At 50.2% G+C, this 19520-nt stretch overlaps 1 protein-coding gene across 1 annotated transcript in view; it reads left to right on the forward strand.

Annotated features, from left to right (window-relative positions):
• Window positions 1-19520, forward strand: part of DNHD1 (dynein heavy chain domain 1) — a 458413-nt gene that overhangs the window by 19117 nt on the left and 419776 nt on the right. The window contains exon 3 of the mRNA XM_077299004.1: window positions 4226-4390. Within this exon, the coding sequence (XP_077155119.1) occupies window positions 4226-4390 (165 nt within the window). The remainder of the gene's footprint in view (window positions 1-4225; window positions 4391-19520) is intronic.

Below are 19520 nucleotides of genomic sequence, written 5' to 3' on the forward strand. Positions count from 1 at the left end.
ACACTGAACTGATCACACACCACACTGATCACACTGATTGCACACCGCACTGATCACACACCACACTGATCACACTGATTACACACTGCACTGATCACACACCACACTGATCACACTGATTACACACTGCACTGATCACACTGATTGCACACCGCACTGATCATACACCGCACACCGCACTGATCACACACCACACTGATTGCACACCGCACTGATCACACTGATTGCACACCGCACTGATCACACTGATTACACACCACACTGATCACACACTGCACACCGCACTGATCACACACCACACTGATCACACTGATTACACACTGCACTAATCACACTGATTACACACCGCACTGATCACACTGATCACACACTGCACTAGTCACACACCGCACTGATCACACTGACTACACACTGCACTGATCACACTGATTACACACCGCACTGATCACACTGATTGCACACCGCACTGATCACACTGATTGCACACCGCACTGATCACACACCACACTGATCACACTGATTACACACTGCACTGATCACACACCACACTGATCACACTGATTACACACTGCACTGATCACACACCACACTGATCACACTGATCACACACTGCACTAATCACACACCGCACTGATCACACTGACTACACACTGCACTGATCACAGATTACACACCGCACTGATCACACTGATTGCACACCGCACTGATCACACACCACACTGATCACACTGATTACACACTGCACTGATCACACACCACACTGATCACACTGATTACACACTGCACTGATCACACACTGCACTAATCACACTGATTACACACCACACTGATTACACACCGCACTGATCACACACCGCACTGATCACACTGATTACACACTGCACTGATCACACACCACACTGATCACACTGATTGCACACCGCACTGATCACACACCACACTGATCACACTGATTACACACTGCACTGATCACACACCACACTGATCACACTGATTGCACACCGCACTGATCACACTGATTGCACACCGCACTGATCACACACCACACTGATCACACTGATTACACACTGCACTGATCACACACCACACTGATCACACTGATTGCACACCGCACTGATCACACTGATTGCACACCGCACTGATCACACACCACACTGATCACACTGATTACACACTGCACTGATCACACACCGCACTGATCACACTGATTACACACTGAACTGATCACACACCACACTGATCACACTGATTGCACACCGCACTGATCACACTGATTACACACTGCACTGATCACACACCACACTGATCACACTGATTACACACTGCACTGATAACACACCACACTGATCACACTGATTACACACTGCACTGATCACACACCACACTGATCACACTGATTGCACACCGCACTGATCACACTGATTACACACCACACTGATCACACACTGCACACTGCACTGATCACACTGATTACACACCGCACTGATCACACACCACACTGATCACACTGATTACACACTGCACTGATCACACACCACACTGATCACACTGATTACACACTGCACTGATCACACTGATTGCACACCGCACTGATCACACTGATTACACACCGCACTGATCACACACCACACTGATCACACTGATTACTCACCACACTGATCACACTGATTGCACACCGCACTGATCACACACTGCACACCGCACTGATCACACTGATTACACACTGCACTGATCACACTGATTACACACCACACTGATCACACACCACACTGATCACACTGATTGCACACCGCACTGATCACACACTGCACACCGCACTGATCACACTGATTACACACCGCACTGATCACACACCACACTGATCACACTGATTACTCACCACACTGATCACACTGATTACACACTGCACTAATCACACTGATTACACACCGCACTGATCACACTGATTGCACACCGCACTGATCACACTGATGGCACACCGCACTGATCACACACCACACTGATCACACTCTGCACTGATCACACACCACACTGATCACACTGATTACACACTGCACTGATCACACACTGCACTAATCACACTGATTACACACCACACTGATCACACTGATTACACACCGCACTGATCACACACCGCACTGATCACACTGATTACACACTGCACTGATCACACACCGCACTGATCACACTGATTACACACTGCACTGATCACACACCGCACTGATCACACTGATTACACACTGCACTGATCAAACACCACACTGATCACACTGATTACACACTGCACTGATCACACTGATTACACACTGCACTGATCAAACACCACACTGATCACACTGATTACACACTGCACTGATTACACATCGCACTGATCACACTGATTACACACCACACTGATCACACTGATTACACACTGCACTGATCACACACCGCACTGATCACACTGATTACACACCACACTGATCACACTGATTGCACACCGCACTGATCACACACCGCACTGATCACACTGATTACACACTGCACTGATCACACTGATTACACACTGCACTGATCACACACCGCACTGATCACACTGATTACACACTGCACTGATCACACACCGCACTGATCACACTGATTACACACCACACTGATCACACACCGCACACCGCACTGATCACACACCACACTGATTGCACACCGCACTGATCACACTGATTACACACTGCACTAATCACACTGATTACACACTGCACTGATCACACTGATTGCACACCGCACTGATCACACTGATTACACACTGCACTAATCACACTGATTACACACCGCACTGATCACACTGATTGCACACCGCACTGATCACACACCACACTGATCACACTGATTACACACTGCACTGATCAAACATCGCACTGATCACATACCGTACTAATCACACAGCACTGATCACACTGATTACACACTGCACTAATCACACTGATTACACACCGCACTGATCACACTGATTGCACACCGCACTGATCACACTGATTGCACACCGCACTGATCACACACCACACTGATCACACTGATTACACACTGCACTGATCAAACATCGCACTGATCACATACCGTACTAATCACACAGCACTGATCACACTGATTACACACTGATCACACTGATCACACACTGCACTAATCACACACTGCACTGATCACACTGATTACACATTGATCACACACTGCACTGATCACACTCTGCACTGATCACACTGATCACACACCACACTGATCACACTCTGCACTGATCACACTGATCACACACCACACTGATCACACACTGCACTGATCACACTGATTACACATTGATCACACACTGCACTGATCACACTCTGCACTGATCACACTGATCACACACCACACTGATCACACACTGCACTGATCACACTGATTACACATTGATCACACACTGCACTGATCACACTTTGCACTGATCACACTGACCACACACCACACTGATCACACACCACACTGATCACACTGATTGCACACCGCACTGATCACACTGATTGCACACCGCACTGATCACACTGATTGCACACCGCACTGATCACACTGATTACACACTGCACTGATCACACACCACACTGATCACACTGATTACACACTGCACTGATCACACTGATTACACACCGCACTGATCACACTGATTGCACACCGCACTGATCACACACCACACTGATCACACTGATTACACACTGCACTGATCAAACATCACACTGATCACATACCGTACTAATCACACAGCACTGATCACACTGATTACACACTGATCACACACTGCACTAATCACACACGCACTAATCACACTGATTACACACCACACTGATCACACTCTGCACTGATCACACTGATTACACACCGGACTGATCACACTGATTACACTCTGCACTGATCACACTGATCACACTCTGCACTGATCACACTGATTACACACCGGACTGATCACACTGATTACACACCACACTGATCACACACTGCACTGATCACACTGATTACACATTGATCACACACTGCACTGATCACACTTTGCACTGATCACACTGATCACACACCACACTGATCACACACTGCACTGATCACACTGACCACACACCGCTATTACTGCATTAGATACTTTACACATAGCTGCTTTCCTTTAGCTGATTTTTTCCCTTCCTGGGGTCCACAGATGGGTGTTTGATTGCCATCTCTTATTCAGCAGCCGGGCCCCTGATGACCTGTGCCAAGAGGTGAAGCCTGAGAAGAGCTTGGGGGCCACTGGTTACCAGCTGACGGGATACGAAGCCGCAGAGCTGCTGGTGCAGTGCAGACACCTGGGGAAAGTCATCTTCCTGTATCTGAACCGAACCTGCACTGTCCACAGTTGGTAAGTGCAGACCAGAAGATTGACTGCAGCTCTGGAGGTGACTGGAGGAGAACATCTCATGTAGAGGAGCCAATAATCTAGTATTGAGGTTTTGCCTCTTCGGGAGCGTGAGGGCGGCAATCATCTGTTACATGATAACTCCAGTCATCCGTTGGATGCAATCAACATCTGTGTTCTCGGTAGCACATTGGTGAGTTTAATCAGGGGACGTGCTGCAGATTGCACGCTGTCTGTGTGCGCTCAGAGAATGGCCGTGTTGTGTAATCAGTGCAGTAACGACCATACCATATGATACGATACACTTTATTGATCCCGTGGGAAATTATGGTATCACAGCAGCACAACTTACATCATAAGAATCATAAAATGAATTACTAATTGACATGACAGTGGAGTTGACAGAGGACATTATACATTAGAATAGGACATACACAGCAGGTGAACTGATATGTAGAGGAATAAAGTAGACAATCCCCTTTATGATTTAACCCTAATGTTATTGTTGTACATTCCCATAGCAGTCGGCACAAACGATTTCCTAATTTTTCCTTCTTACACCTCAGAAGTATTAGCCGGTTACTGAAGGTGCTCTTCTGTCTCATGAATAGCTCATATAGTGGATGTGCATTATTGTTCATGATTGCCCTACACTTTCTCAGAGTTCTTCTCTCCACTACCTCCTCAAGAGTCCAGATTGCAGCCGACAGCAGAACTTGCCTTTTTGATTCAGCTTATTAGCATCAGAGGCCCATACACTATTACCCCAGCATATGATTGCACAAAAGATGGCACTTGCCACCACAGACTGGTAGAACATTTCTAACATTTTGCTGCACACATTAAAAGACCTCAGTTTCCTTAGGAAATACAGTCTGCTCATCCCCTTCTTGTAGACAGTCTCTGAGTGGCATCTCCAGTCCAGTTTGCTGTCCAAATGGACCCCCAAATATTGGTAACTCTCCACCTGCTCTACCTCCTGCCCAGCAATAGTGATCGGTAAGCATTCCATCTTAATCCTGCTATAGTTGGCCACCAACTCCTTGGTTTTCTTAACATTTAGTTGTAGATAGTTACCATTGCACCAATCCACGAAATTCGAGACCACCCTTCTGTATTCCTCATCCCCCTGATCTCCCCTAATACATCCCACAACCACGGAGTCATCCGAAAATGTTTGTAGGTGGCAAAGATCAGATTTATACTGAAAGTCCGATGTATACAGTGTGAATAGAAAGGGCGCAAGCACCGTTCCCTGGGGGGCACCTACACTGCTCAGTAATCTGCTCCCATCTGTACAAACTGTGGCCGATCTGATAGGTAGTCAGTTATCCAATTCCTCATCCCCTCCTCCACCTTCATATCAGTCATCTTTTTGTGTAGTAAAAGTGGCTGCAGGGAATTAAATGCACTCGAGAAATCAAAGAACATCGCTCGCACCATGGTTCCGTCAGTCTCCAGAAATGAATGTACACTATGTAACAGGGAAAGAATAGCATCATCCACCCCCAATCTATGTCGGTAAGCAAACTGAAGGGGATCAATAAAAGCGTTAACCCTCGGTCTTAAGTGAGCAAGCACTAATCTTTCCAAGGCCTTCATAGCGTGAGATGTTAAGGCTAAAGGACGTCATTTAGGGTTGCAGGAGAAGAAGTCTTGGGTACCGGCACCAGACAGGAAGTTTTCCATAACACAGGTACCCTCTGTGTTTGTAGACTTCCATTAAATAGGAGTGTAAAGACAGAACACAGCTGGTCTGCACAAACTTTAAGGACACGTGAGCTGAGTCCATCAGGTCCAGCAGCTTTACCAATGTTAAGTGACTTAAACTGCCTCCTCACATCATTTTCGGATACTCTAAAATTAGTCTGCTCGTCCTCCAATATCGATGTTGCAGAATTTGCACCCAATTCCCCTCCACTTCCAGTTGGCAGTGCACATGTACTGCTAAACCTATTGAAATACTTGTTCATCTCATTAGCCTTGTCCAGATTTCCTCCCCCGTGATCAGACCTCACCTTAAGCCCAGTCAGTAATTTCATTCCTGACCAAACCTCCCTGGTATTATTGTGGGACAGTTTCTTTTCAAGTTTAATTCTGAAGGCTTTCTGGGCCTCCTTTATTTTATACTGCAATTCATGCTGTATCATTTTAATTTCCTCTTTGTCACCTAATTTAAATGCCTTTTTTCTCCTGTTGAGCAAATGCTTCAATTCCTTTGTTATCCATGGCTTGTTATTTGCAAAACTCCTAATCTTTTTAGCCGGCACCAGCATATCAGTGCAGAAGTTAATGTAGTCAGTCACTCTACCAACCACTTCATTAACATTTGTATACTCGTCCATTGTCCCAAGCAACACATCCCAGTCTGTAAGCTGAAAGCAATCCTGTAAAGCCTGTTCATTTGTTGGACTCCACATTCTAACTGTTTTAATTGTAGCAGGCTGTTTACTAACAACAGGTTGGTAGACTGGTGACAATAGTATAAGATTGTGATCAGACTTCCCCAAGGGCGGCAGGGTAGACGATGAATAAGCATTCTTGACATTCGCATAGAGTAAGTTCAAAATAATGTTGTCACGTGTTGTACCTTTAACAAACTGATAGAATTTAGGTAGAGCAGTTGAAATTTTAGCCCGATTAAAATCCCCAGAGATTACAGTAAGCGAGTTGGGGTGTTTCATCTGGAGCCGAGCAATGACTCCCGACAGCACTTCACCTGCAGCCTCATGGTTTGCAGTTGGTGGTATGTACAACACTATTGCAATAACAAGCGAGAATTCTCTAGGAATATAGTAAGGTCTGAGGCCAACAGCTAGCAGTTCAATGTTCGGACAACAATGGCGCTCCCTTACAGTCACATGCCCCTGATTGCACCATCCATTGTTTATGTAGAGTATAACTCCTCCGCCCTTTTTTTGCCGCTCTTCATAGTGTCTCTATCCGCCCGGACCATGTGAAATCCAGGTACTGAGACACTTGAGTCTGGGATCTCGCCACGTAACCATGTTTCAGTAAAACACATCAAACTGCATTCCTTGTAATCCCTCTGGGTCCGTATTAATGCCAGCAGTTCATCCGACTTATTTCCCAGTGATTGAACATTCCCCATGATGATGGACGGAACTACAGGTTTAAACCGTCTTCGCCTTGCCTTTAGTTTTTTGCCCGCTCTGCAGCCTCTGAAAGGTCGCCTTACCTCACACGGGACACGTGATCTACCCACTGCAGGAGAAGCCATTAGCCTGCGCAGCTCCAGAAGTCGGCCCTTTGAGTAAGCAACGCGTTTAGGAACAGACTTAGAGACATCAATCAAAACCTTGCCCATATTAGTCGCACCAAGCATGTCCGTGAAGGGAGGCATACAGTGCACTCCTCCAGACATAGCTGTGCCAATTCCCAGACAGGTAGTGGCCACCCGGCAGTAGGTGCAAATAATACCAGTCCTAGGTTGCAAGGTGATCACTAATGCACTGTAAATCCAGATAGCTGCGGGTAGCAGCAAACATCCAAGGGAAACATTTCAGAGGAGCCAAGGATCACAAGCATACATCCAGAAAGCTGTGTGTAGCAGTATGCATCCAGGGGAAACAAATCAGAGGATCCCAGGTTCAGAAGCAAACAACCAAGGGGAAATCCAAGGGTTCAGCATAAATCCAAGGGTTCAGCATAAATCCAAGGGAAGCATTCCAGCGGATCCAAGTTCAGAAGGAGAAGGTACTGGAGAAAAAATTCCTTAGGAGTACCAAAAACTGAGGTTCAGAAAGAAAAGGTTCACACATAACAAAAATAATTCCAAAATAAAGTAAAATAAAACAAAGCTATTGCTGCTGCAATGGGCTGCCACTAGCACGGTGCCTTATTGTCCTCATCCAGCAGAGAGCAGACAGACACGTCTGCTCTCCTGGGTGTCTGCTGTGGAGACTAATCTCTCCCTACCACTATCAGTCATATGAAGGGGTCCTCTGCCAATAGAATAGATAAAGACAGGGCCGGACTGGCCATCTGGCAATTCTTGCAAATGCCAGAAGGGCCTGTCTGGTTGTGGGCTGCCTTTTCTGCTACGCTGTCATCAGAATCCATGTTCTCAAGAGACCCATACTGTTAAGAGTTGTGACAGAGCACAAAGTAGCTGACTCCATCACTTACCCCAGCAGGCCTTGGGTATCATTAGAAATATTGGTCTTGTAGTAAATCTTCCTTTCCTCCATCCAGGTTAATATTAGTAATATATTTCATCTGGTGCTTGGGCCTGTGTCATTTCAAATGCCAGGGCTGAATTTCAGCCCCAGTCCATACCTGAATAAAGAACAAGCGCGTCCTCTAGAATTAGTCCCTGAGTTCCCTGAATGCTGTCAATTAGCTCAGCGCATCTGTGGTATCCTGGTAGTGAATCGCTGATTGCACACTCTCAGGTGATTGGCTGCCTGTAGCACGCCTCCTTCCTCAGCTCTGTGAGGGCAAGTCTGGGTATTCGTGTCCTCTCTGCACACTCAGGTGATTGGCTGCCTGTAGCACGCCTCCTTCCTCAGCTCTGTGAGGGCAAGTCTGGGTATTCGTGTCCTCTCTGCACACTCATGTGATTGGCTGCCTGTAGCACGCCTCCGTCCTCAGCTCTGTGAGGGCAAGTCTGGGTATTCGTGTCCTCTCTGCACACTCAGGTGATTGGCTGTCTGCAGCGCGCCTCCGTCCTCAGCTCTGTGAGGGCAAGTCTGGGTATTCGTGTCCTCTCTGCACACTCATGTGATTGGCTGTCTGCAGCACGCCTCCGTCCTCAGCTCTGTGAGGGCAAGTCTGGGTATTCGTGTCCTCTCTGCACACTCATGTGATTGGCTGCCTGTAGCACGCCTCCTTCCTCAGCTCTGTGAGGGCAAGTCTGGGTATTCGTGTCCTCTCTGCACACTCATGTGATTGGCTGCCTGTAGCTCGCCTCCGTCCTCAGCTCTGTGAGGGCAAGTCTGGGTATTCGTGTCCTCTCTGCACACTCATGTGATTGGCTGCCTGTAGCACGCTTCCTTCCTCAGCTCTGTGAGGGCAAGTCTGGGTATTCGTGTCCTCTCTGCACACTCATGTGATTGGCTGCCTGTAGCACGCCTCCTTCCTCAGCTCTGTGAGGGCAAGTCTGGGTATTCGTGTCCTCTCTGCACACTCATGTGATTGGCTGCCTGTAGCACGCCTCCGTCCTCAGCTCTGTGAGGGCAAGTCTGGGTAGTCGTGTCCTCTCTGCACACTCATGTGATTGGCTGCCTGTAGCACGCCTCCGTCCTCAGCTCTGTGAGGGCAAGTCTGGGTATTCGTGTCCTCTCTGCACACTCAGGTGATTGGCTGTCTGCAGCGCGCCTCCGTCCTCAGCTCTGTGAGGGCAAGTCTGGGTATTCGTGTCCTCTCTGCACACTCGTGTGATTTTCTGTCTGCAGCGCACCTCCGTCCTCAGCTCTGTGAGGGCAAGTCTGGGTAGTCGTGTCCTCTCTGCACACTCATGTGATTGTCTGTAGCATGCCTCCGTCCTCAGCTCTGTGTGGGCAAGTCTGGGTCATTGTGTCCTCTCTGAACACTCATGTGATTGGCTGCCTGTAGCGCGCCTCCGTCCTCAGCTCTGTGAGGGCAAGTCTGGGTTGTTGTATCCTCTCTGCACACTCATGTGATTGGCTGTCTGCAGCGCGCCTCCGTCTTTAGCTCTGTGAGGGCAAGTCTGGGTAGTCGTGTCCTCTCTGCACACTCAGGTAATTGGCTGTCTGCAGCGTGCCTCCGTTCTCAGCTCTGTGAGGGCAAGTCTGGGTAGTCGTGTCCTCTCTGCACATTCAGGTAATTGGCTGTCTGCAGCGTGCCTCCGTTCTCAGCTCTGTGAGGGCAAGTCTGGGTAGTCGTGTCCTCTCTGCACACTCAGGTAATTGGCTGTCTGCAGCGTGCCTCCGTTCTCAGCTCTGTGAGGGCAAGTCTGGGTAGTCATGTCCTCTCTGCACACTCATGTGATTGGCTGCCTGTAGCGCGCCTCCGTCCTCAGCTCTGTGAGGGCAAGTCTGGGTATTCGTGTCCTCTCTGCACACTCAGGTGATTGGCTGTCTGCAGCGTGCCTCCGTCCTCAGCTCTGTGAGGGCAAGTCTGGGTAGTCGTGTCCTCTCTGCACACTCAGGTGATTGGCTGTCTGCAGCGTGCCTCCGTCCTCAGCTCTGTGAGGTACAGTTTGGGTAGTCATGTCCTCTCTGCACACTCAGGTGACTGGCTGCCTGTATCGCGCCTCCATCCTCAGCTCTATGAGGGCATGCCTGGGTAGTCATGTCCTCTCTGCACACTCAGGTGATGGGCTGCCTGTATCGCGCCTCCATTCTCAACTCTGTGAGGGCAAGTCTGGGTAGTCATGTCCTCTCTGCACATTCAGGTGATTGCCTGCCCGCAGTGCGCCTCCGTCCTCAGCTCTGTGAGGGCAAGTCTGGGTAGTCGTGTCCTCTCTGCACACTTAGGTGATTGGCTGTCTGCAGCACGCCTCCGTCCTCAGCTCTGTGAGGGCAAGTTTGGGTAGTCATATCCTTTCTGCACACTCAGGGGACTGGCTGTCTGTAGCGCACCTCTGTCCTCAGCTATGTGAGGGCAAGTTTGGGTAGTTATATCCTCTCTGCACACTCAGGTGATTGGCTGTCTGCAGCATGCCTCCGTCCTCAGTTCTGCGAGGGCAAGTTTGGGTAGTTGTGTCCTCTCTGCACACTCAGGTGATGGGCTGTCCGCAGCATGCCTCCGTCCTCAGCTCTGTGAGGGCAAGTCTGGGTAGTCATGTCCTCTCTGCACACTCAGGTGATTGGCTGTCTGTAGCATGCCTCCGTCCTCAGTTCTGCGAGGGCAAGTTTGGGTAGTTGTGTCCTCTCTGCACACTCAGGTGATGGGCTGTCCGCAGCATGCCTCCGTCCTCAGCTCTGTGAGGGGAAGTCTGGGTAGTCATGTCCTCCCTGCACACTCATCTGATGCGCTGCCTGTAGCGCGCCTCTGTTCTCAGCTCTGTGAGGGCAATCTGGGTAGTCTTGTCCTCTCTGCACACTCAGGTAATTGGCTGTCTGCAGCACGCCTCCGTCCTCAGCTCTGTGAGGGCAAGTCTGGGTAGTCGTGTCCTCTCTGCACACTCAGGTAATTGGCTGTCTGCAGCATGCCTCCGTTCTCAGCTCTGTGAGGGCAAGTCTGGGTAGTCATGTCCTCTCTGCACACTCAGGAGATTGGCTGTCTGTAGCGCGCCTCCGTCCTCAGCTCTGTGAGGGCAAGTCTGGGTAGTCGTGTCCTCCCTGCACACTCAGGTGATGGTCTGCCTGTAGCGCGCCTCCGTTCTCAGCTCTCTGAGGGCAAGTCTGGGTAGTCATGTCCTCTCTGCACATTCAGGCGATTGGCTGCCCGCAGTTCGCCTCTGTCCTCAGCTCTGTGAGGGCAAGTCTAGGTAGTCATGTCCTCTCTGCACACTCAGGTGATTGGCTGTCTGTAGCGCCCCTCTGTCCTCTGCTCTGTGATGGCCAGTTTGGGTATATATATCCTCTCTGCACACTCAGGTGATTGGCTGTCTGCAGCGCGCCACCATCCTCAGCTCTACAGCTCTATGAGGGCAAGTCTGGGTAGTCATGTCCTCTCTGCACACTCAGGGGACTGGCTGCCCGTAGCGCGCCTCCGTCCTCAGCTCTGTGAGGGCAAGTCTGGGTAGTTATGTCCTCTCTGCACACTCAGGAGATTGGCTGCCTGCAGCGCACCTCCCTCCTCAGCTCTGTGAGGGCCAGTTTGGGTAGTTAAATTCTCTCTGCACACTCAGGTGATTGGCTGTCTGCAGCGCGCCTCCGTCCTCAGCTCTGTGAGGGCCAGTTTGGGTATATATATCCTCTCTGCACACTCAGGTGATTGGCTGTCTGCAGCGCACCTCCATCCTCAGCTCTACAGCTCTATGAGGGCAAGTCTGGGTAGTCATGTCCTCTCTGCACACTCAGGGGACTGGCTGCCCGTAGCGCGCCTCCGTCCTCAGCTCTGTGAGGGCAAGTCTGGGTAGTCGTGTCCTCTCTGCACATTCAGGTAATTGGCTGTCTGCAGCGTGCCTCCGTTCTCAGCTCTGTGAGGGCAAGTCTGGGTAGTCGTGTCCTCTCTGCACACTCAGGTAATTGGCTGTCTGCAGCGTGCCTCCGTTCTCAGCTCTGTGAGGGCAAGTCTGGGTAGTCATGTCCTCTCTGCACACTCATGTGATTGGCTGCCTGTAGCGCGCCTCCGTCCTCAGCTCTGTGAGGGCAAGTCTGGGTATTCGTGTCCTCTCTGCACACTCAGGTGATTGGCTGTCTGCAGCGTGCCTCCGTCCTCAGCTCTGTGAGGGCAAGTCTGGGTAGTCATGTCCTCTCTGCACACTCAGGTGATTGGCTGTCTGCAGCGTGCCTCCGTCCTCAGCTCTGTGAGGGACAGTTTGGGTAGTCATGTCCTCTCTGCACACTCAGGTGACTGGCTGCCTGTATCGCGCCTCCATCCTCAGCTCTATGAGGGCATGCCTGGGTAGTCATGTCCTCTCTGCACACTCAGGTGATGGGCTGCCTGTATCGCGCCTCCATTCTCAACTCTGTGAGGGCAAGTCTGGGTAGTCATGTCCTCTCTGCACATTCAGGTGATTGCCTGCCCGCAGTGCGCCTCCGTCCTCAGCTCTGTGAGGGCAAGTCTGGGTAGTCGTGTCCTCTCTGCACACTTAGGTGATTGGCTGTCTGCAGCACGCCTCCGTCCTCAGCTCTGTGAGGGCAAGTTTGGGTAGTCATATCCTTTCTGCACACTCAGGGGACTGGCTGTCTGTAGCGCACCTCTGTCCTCAGCTATGTGAGGGCAAGTTTGGGTAGTTATATCCTCTCTGCACACTCAGGTGATTGGCTGTCTGCAGCATGCCTCCGTCCTCAGTTCTGCGAGGGCAAGTTTGGGTAGTTCTGTCCTCTCTGCACACTCAGGTGATGGGCTGTCCGCAGCATGCCTCCGTCCTCAGCTCTGTGAGGGCAAGTCTGGGTAGTCATGTCCTCTCTGCACACTCAGGTGATTGGCTGTCTGTAGCATGCCTCCGTCCTCAGTTCTGCGAGGGCAAGTTTGGGTAGTTGTGTCCTCTCTGCACACTCAGGTGATGGGCTGTCCGCAGCATGCCTCCGTCCTCAGCTCTGTGAGGGGAAGTCTGGGTAGTCATGTCCTCCCTGCACACTCATCTGATGCGCTGCCTGTAGCGCGCCTCTGTTCTCAGCTCTGTGAGGGCAATCTGGGTAGTCTTGTCCTCTCTGCACACTCAGGTAATTGGCTGTCTGCAGCACGCCTCCGTCCTCAGCTCTGTGAGGGCAAGTCTGGGTAGTCGTGTCCTCTCTGCACACTCAGGTAATTGGCTGTCTGCAGCATGCCTCCGTTCTCAGCTCTGTGAGGGCAAGTCTGGGTAGTCATGTCCTCTCTGCACACTCAGGAGATTGGCTGTCTGTAGCGCGCCTCCGTCCTCAGCTCTGTGAGGGCAAGTCTGGGTAGTCGTGTCCTCCCTGCACACTCAGGTGATGGTCTGCCTGTAGCGCGCCTCCGTTCTCAGCTCTCTGAGGGCAAGTCTGGGTAGTCATGTCCTCTCTGCACATTCAGGCGATTGGCTGCCCGCAGTTCGCCTCTGTCCTCAGCTCTGTGAGGGCAAGTCTAGGTAGTCATGTCCTCTCTGCACACTCAGGTGATTGGCTGTCTGTAGCGCCCCTCTGTCCTCTGCTCTGTGATGGCCAGTTTGGGTATATATATCCTCTCTGCACACTCAGGTGATTGGCTGTCTGCAGCGCGCCACCATCCTCAGCTCTACAGCTCTATGAGGGCAAGTCTGGGTAGTCATGTCCTCTCTGCACACTCAGGGGACTGGCTGCCCGTAGCGCGCCTCCGTCCTCAGCTCTGTGAGGGCAAGTCTGGGTAGTTATGTCCTCTCTGCACACTCAGGAGATTGGCTGCCTGCAGCGCACCTCCCTCCTCAGCTCTGTGAGGGCCAGTTTGGGTAGTTAAATTCTCTCTGCACACTCAGGTGATTGGCTGTCTGCAGCGCGCCTCCGTCCTCAGCTCTGTGAGGGCCAGTTTGGGTATATATATCCTCTCTGCACACTCAGGTGATTGGCTGTCTGCAGCGCGCCTCCATCCTCAGCTCTACAGCTCTATGAGGGCAAGTCTGGGTAGTCATGTCCTCTCTGCACACTCAGGGGACTGGCTGCCCGTAGCGCGCCTCCGTCCTCAGCTCTGTGAGGGCAAGTTTGGGTAGTTATATCCTCTCTGCACACTCAGTTGATTGGCTGCCTGCAGCGTGCCTCCGTCTTGAGCTCTGTGAGGGCAAGTCTGGTTAGTCATGTCCTTTATGCACATTCAGGTGATTGGCTGTCTGCAGCGGGCCTCTGTCCTCGGCTCCATGAGAGTAGATCTGGGTAGTGACATCCTCCCTGCAGTCAGAAGATTGGTTCCTCACAGTGTGCCTCCATCCTCGACTCCATGAGGACAGGTGTCACGATAATGTAAAATGCCATGGTCTGAGAGATTTTTGCACGTGTGACCATGGTCCTAGACAGTCGACCCCCCTTCTTTCTCCCCCCACTGCATTTGCTGGTATAGATACACTATGCAACTTGAGACTAGTGTGTGAGCAGGGTGTGGCTTTTAAACTGCAGGTGACCATCCCTGTAGGGCCATTCATTCACTCCTTCCCTTGGGTTTGGAATGCTTTTGTATCCACACTACAAGAACATTAATAACTATCAAATCAGTGCATATCATTACTCAGCCCCTTAGTGATGTCACAAGCCCAGAAGTATAAGTTCCTGCACATAGCCCAACCTTCATTCTTGCCTGAGACCTTAATGCATGAAGACCCTTTTTCATGCATTGTGATGTCTGAATCCTCAACCAGCATGGTTAGCCCGCAAAGACTTAAGCAAAATGTGAGTGTAATCTTCTATTTTAATCCTTATTTTATTTGTAGTTGCAATGTACATATGATCGTCTCCTTTCTAATATCTTTTTATACTTTGTAAACATTGCCTAATTTTTCATGGAGTAAAATATTTAATTGCTTGCTTGTCTCTTCTGCTCTATATGACTGTGCATCCTCTGAAGTTGTCACGATTCACACCGTGACCGTCACCCCTACGTCACGGATCGGGGTGACTTTAGGCCAACAGACGGCTATCACATGTGCTGGGGGGCTTATCTTAGTTATCCCTCCACTGCTACAATGTGATGAAAAAACACACACAAGGTTATTGACCTCTTAGTTTACAGCAGGGGCTTATTTTAGGTATCCCACTGCTCTTCAATATACCACGAACTGCAGGGATTTATGTATATCCCGTTTACAGTTCCACTTGAAACTTGCAGCTCTCTGGCGCCCCCCTTTCTCTCAGGTCAGATTAGGTACTGCACCTAGGGTAAATAGTCACCAGAAAGGCTGCCTGCTATGTACTGGCTATTGGGCACGCTGCAGCGAGGCGATATAACTACTCCCACTCAGGCAGGAACAATAATTATCAATGCCGCAGTCGCTACAACAACTCCCAACTACCCGGTACAAAGGTATGCTGCCACCAGCTTCGATTAAACGGGTCCAAAGCTAACCCAAAACAGTAGCGTAATTCCCTTCAGAAGCCATAGGGTATGTTTTAGAGCATGAAGAACGAATCTAGTATTTTAAATATTTTACTCCATTAAAGATTAAGGCAGTGTTTATAAAAAGGTATAAAAAATGTTACAATATGAGACAATTGGAAATGTGCAAGGTAATTATAAAATAAAGGGATTAAACGAGAAAAGGTAACACTCACATGTTCTCAGGACATTGCAGGCAACCAGGCTAGTGGGTGGAGTTCCCATATGTCCCAATGCATCAGGACTGGCAGTCAGGACTCCTCAGATAAGACTCAGACAGACTCTCACAGACTCTCACAGACTCTGAAGGCTGGGTAAAGTGGAGTCACTTAAATAACCACAGCCTTGTGTCATCACTAACAGGGCTGGTTTCCTTAGCCCCTCCTATCTCTTCAGTCTTAGTAAATTTAACACAAGTTTGTCTCATGCCTGTATCTCCGCTACAGAACATGTCAGAATCATAACACACCCAGAATTCATCTTGTATTAACATTGGCGTTCTAATGAGACCAAATTTGTGCTATTTGTGATGCACAGTTCCAGAGAAATCCATACTCTGTCCCTGTTGGAACTAGAAGCCCGCGTTTACTGTGGCCGATAGATCCGCCGATGGAGATTCACAAACTGGACGTAGTATTTTCCTAGCCTTAACCGTTGGTCCAATATCTCACTATAATGGAACAAAGGACTTCTTGCCTTTAATGAAGGAGATCAGACCAGTTTCTGCTGGAGGAAGGTTTGAGCCGACACAAGCGATCGTAAAAAATCTTTTCTGAGGGGCAGGAGGGGTTTGAGAGCTGCACATACACATCTCAGAAACACACAAAGAAGGGGGGTTTTAGCCCGCAGCATGGGTCTGAAGGGCCAAGCTACAAAATCATATTATATTTCATACAATATCGTGACAGAAGTGAATTGCGCTACTTATTTGGGTTGGCTCTGGACCCGTTAATCGGAGCTGGTGGCAGCATACTTTGTTCTGTGCAATTGGGAATCTTTGTAGTGATGGCGGTGTTGATAATTATTGTTCCTGCCTGAGTGGGAGTAGTTATATTGCCTTCGTTGCAGCGTGCCCAATAGCTAGTACATAGCAGGCAGCCTTTCTGGCGACTATTTACCCTAGGTGCAGTACCTAATCTGACCTGAGGGTAAGGGGGCTCTGGAGAGCTGCAAGTTCTAAACCGGAACTAGGAAGTGGGATATAGATAAATCCCCTCCAGAAGGAACCAGGGGCAACCAAACAACCCCAGTTCGTGACAAATTGGTGTGAGTAGTGGGGACGATAAAGATATCCTCCCCGGGATCCCTGACATACTGCTGGGATCCGTGACCTAGTGTTGGCAGCATGGTGTGAACCGTGACATATTGGTGGCAGAGCAGTGGGATAATAGAGCATTAGTGATCTGGTTTGAGCAATCATTCCTCTCACTAAAAACTTGCAAAGTTCTTGTGAGGACTCTGCACAAAAAAGTTTGGAGAGCAAACTCAGTGTATACTAGTCCTGAGTCAATTGTGTGTACTTGCGATTACCCCCTTCCTTTCTCTTCGTTTTTCTATCCTATATTTTATTTGGCAATGATGGCCGCAAAAGAAGAAGCCTGGTACACCCAGCAGAAGAAGGACACTCTTGTTGGAGTATGTACCATGGCCTGGACTCCCATGGCAAAACCAAGGCTCAAATTGTCACTGAACTGGTGCAATTTGAAGCAGACCAAGCCTGGCCTCAGAGCCCAGCAGACGCAGAAGCCAGCACTAGCGCAGGTGGTGCTGCTGCCAAGGTCCAACCGCTGAATGCCGGCCCTACTTGCAACCAGAGGAGCGTGGACCTCCGCCTGCAGCTGGCTCTGCAACAATGCTCTGCAAATGACACAGAAAGACTTCTGCAGCTGGTCCTGCAAATCGAGGAGGCCCAGCGGGAGGCGGGGAGAGTCCAGCGGGAGACTGAGAGAGCCGTGCAGCAAGCGGAGCGGGGGCACCAGCTGGCGTTAGCCCAACTCCAGGTGCACAGGTCGTCCCAGTCCAGCGGCAAGCCCAACAGCGCTCAGACCCCTAAACCCTGGCCAGAGCACTTTCATGTGATGGAAAAGGATGGGGACTTCGACACTTTCCTGCGGGCCTTTGAGAAAGCCTTCAGACAGTATCGGCTGCCTGGGGACAATTGGGCCATATACCTGACCCCAGTGCTAAAAGGCAAAGCTCTGGAGGTATTTGCTTCTCTCCCGCCAGACTAAGATGATGACTATAAGGCCATCAAGCAGGCCCTGATAACCAAGTACCAGCTTACACCTGAGTATTACCGTAGAAAGTTCTGGAACATCCAACGTGGCCCACACGACAGTTACAGCGATGAGGCGCATGGACTCGGGACCCAGTTTGACCAGTGGGCCCATGGACTGTCAGTGACCACCTTTGCACAGCTGCGAGACCTGATGATCAAAGACCAGTTCTAGCCTAGCTGAGGTGCGACAGTTCGTGATGGACAGAGAACCCAAAGATGTGATGAAATCAGCGCAGATTGCCGATGCCTAAGGGGCCAACCGTAAATCGGAAGTCGGTCACCGCCAGCTGGAGAGGGGGTAAGCCTGCAACCAACGCCCGTGCCCCCGCCAGCCAACTCACCAGAGGCCCTGTCCTCGTTGCCAACAGCACCAGACCTACCGTCGACCTGCGCCATTGTTTTTCCTGCAAACGGACTAGTCATATCAGTGCCAACTATCCGGAGAAGCAGAAGAACCCCCCAGCCAAGGCCCCAGGAACTAATGCAGCAGTTGTTTTGGTGGGTGAGGCGGTTGGGAAGGTGTGTCAAAACGTGCAGCACATCACCGTGGGGGGCCATGTCGCTACAGGCCTCAAGGACACCGTGGCTGAATGGACCCTCATCCGACCCGAACTGGAGGCCCCTGAAGAGTTCATTCCAGGGAAAACCCTAACGGTCACCAGGGTTGGGAGCATCAGCTGTCCCTTGCCAATGGCTCGGGTTTATTTATTGATTGGGGTGCCGGGAGCGGGGTGAAGGAAGTGGGGCTGTCCGATAACTTTCCCACTGATGTTTTTTTTGGGACTAATTTGGGGAGGATGGTTGCATACTACGTCCCTGACACCCCTTCCCAATCTGCTAATAAGGGTAACATTAACCCTGATGTTGATAGCAATGGGAAATCGCATGTGTTACCTGACCATGCTTTATTGAGTAATGATGCATCTGATAACCATTTTTTCCCTAGGAATGATGCTGAAAATGATGTAAATGTGCCAACTGAACCTGATAAGCATTCTTCTGCAAAGTTTGATGTGTCCACAGGTGCAGGAGGGCTCAGCCACATCACTCCCCGGGGTGGGATGGCTGAGGAACCCCTAATACGAGCAAGTGTTGGTGCTCAAGAAAATGGGGAGGTGTATGGGAACCGTGAGGAAGGTGATGCCATGCAATTGACCAGTGCCACCGAGGAAGGTAACTGGCCCATAAGTAGCACTGCTCCTGGAATGTTGGGGGTGGATGGGGAGGTAGTACCTATAGCAG

This window comes from Ranitomeya variabilis, chromosome 3 (genome assembly GCF_051348905.1).
Source record: "Ranitomeya variabilis isolate aRanVar5 chromosome 3, aRanVar5.hap1, whole genome shotgun sequence".
NCBI classification, from domain to species: domain Eukaryota; kingdom Metazoa; phylum Chordata; class Amphibia; order Anura; family Dendrobatidae; genus Ranitomeya; species Ranitomeya variabilis.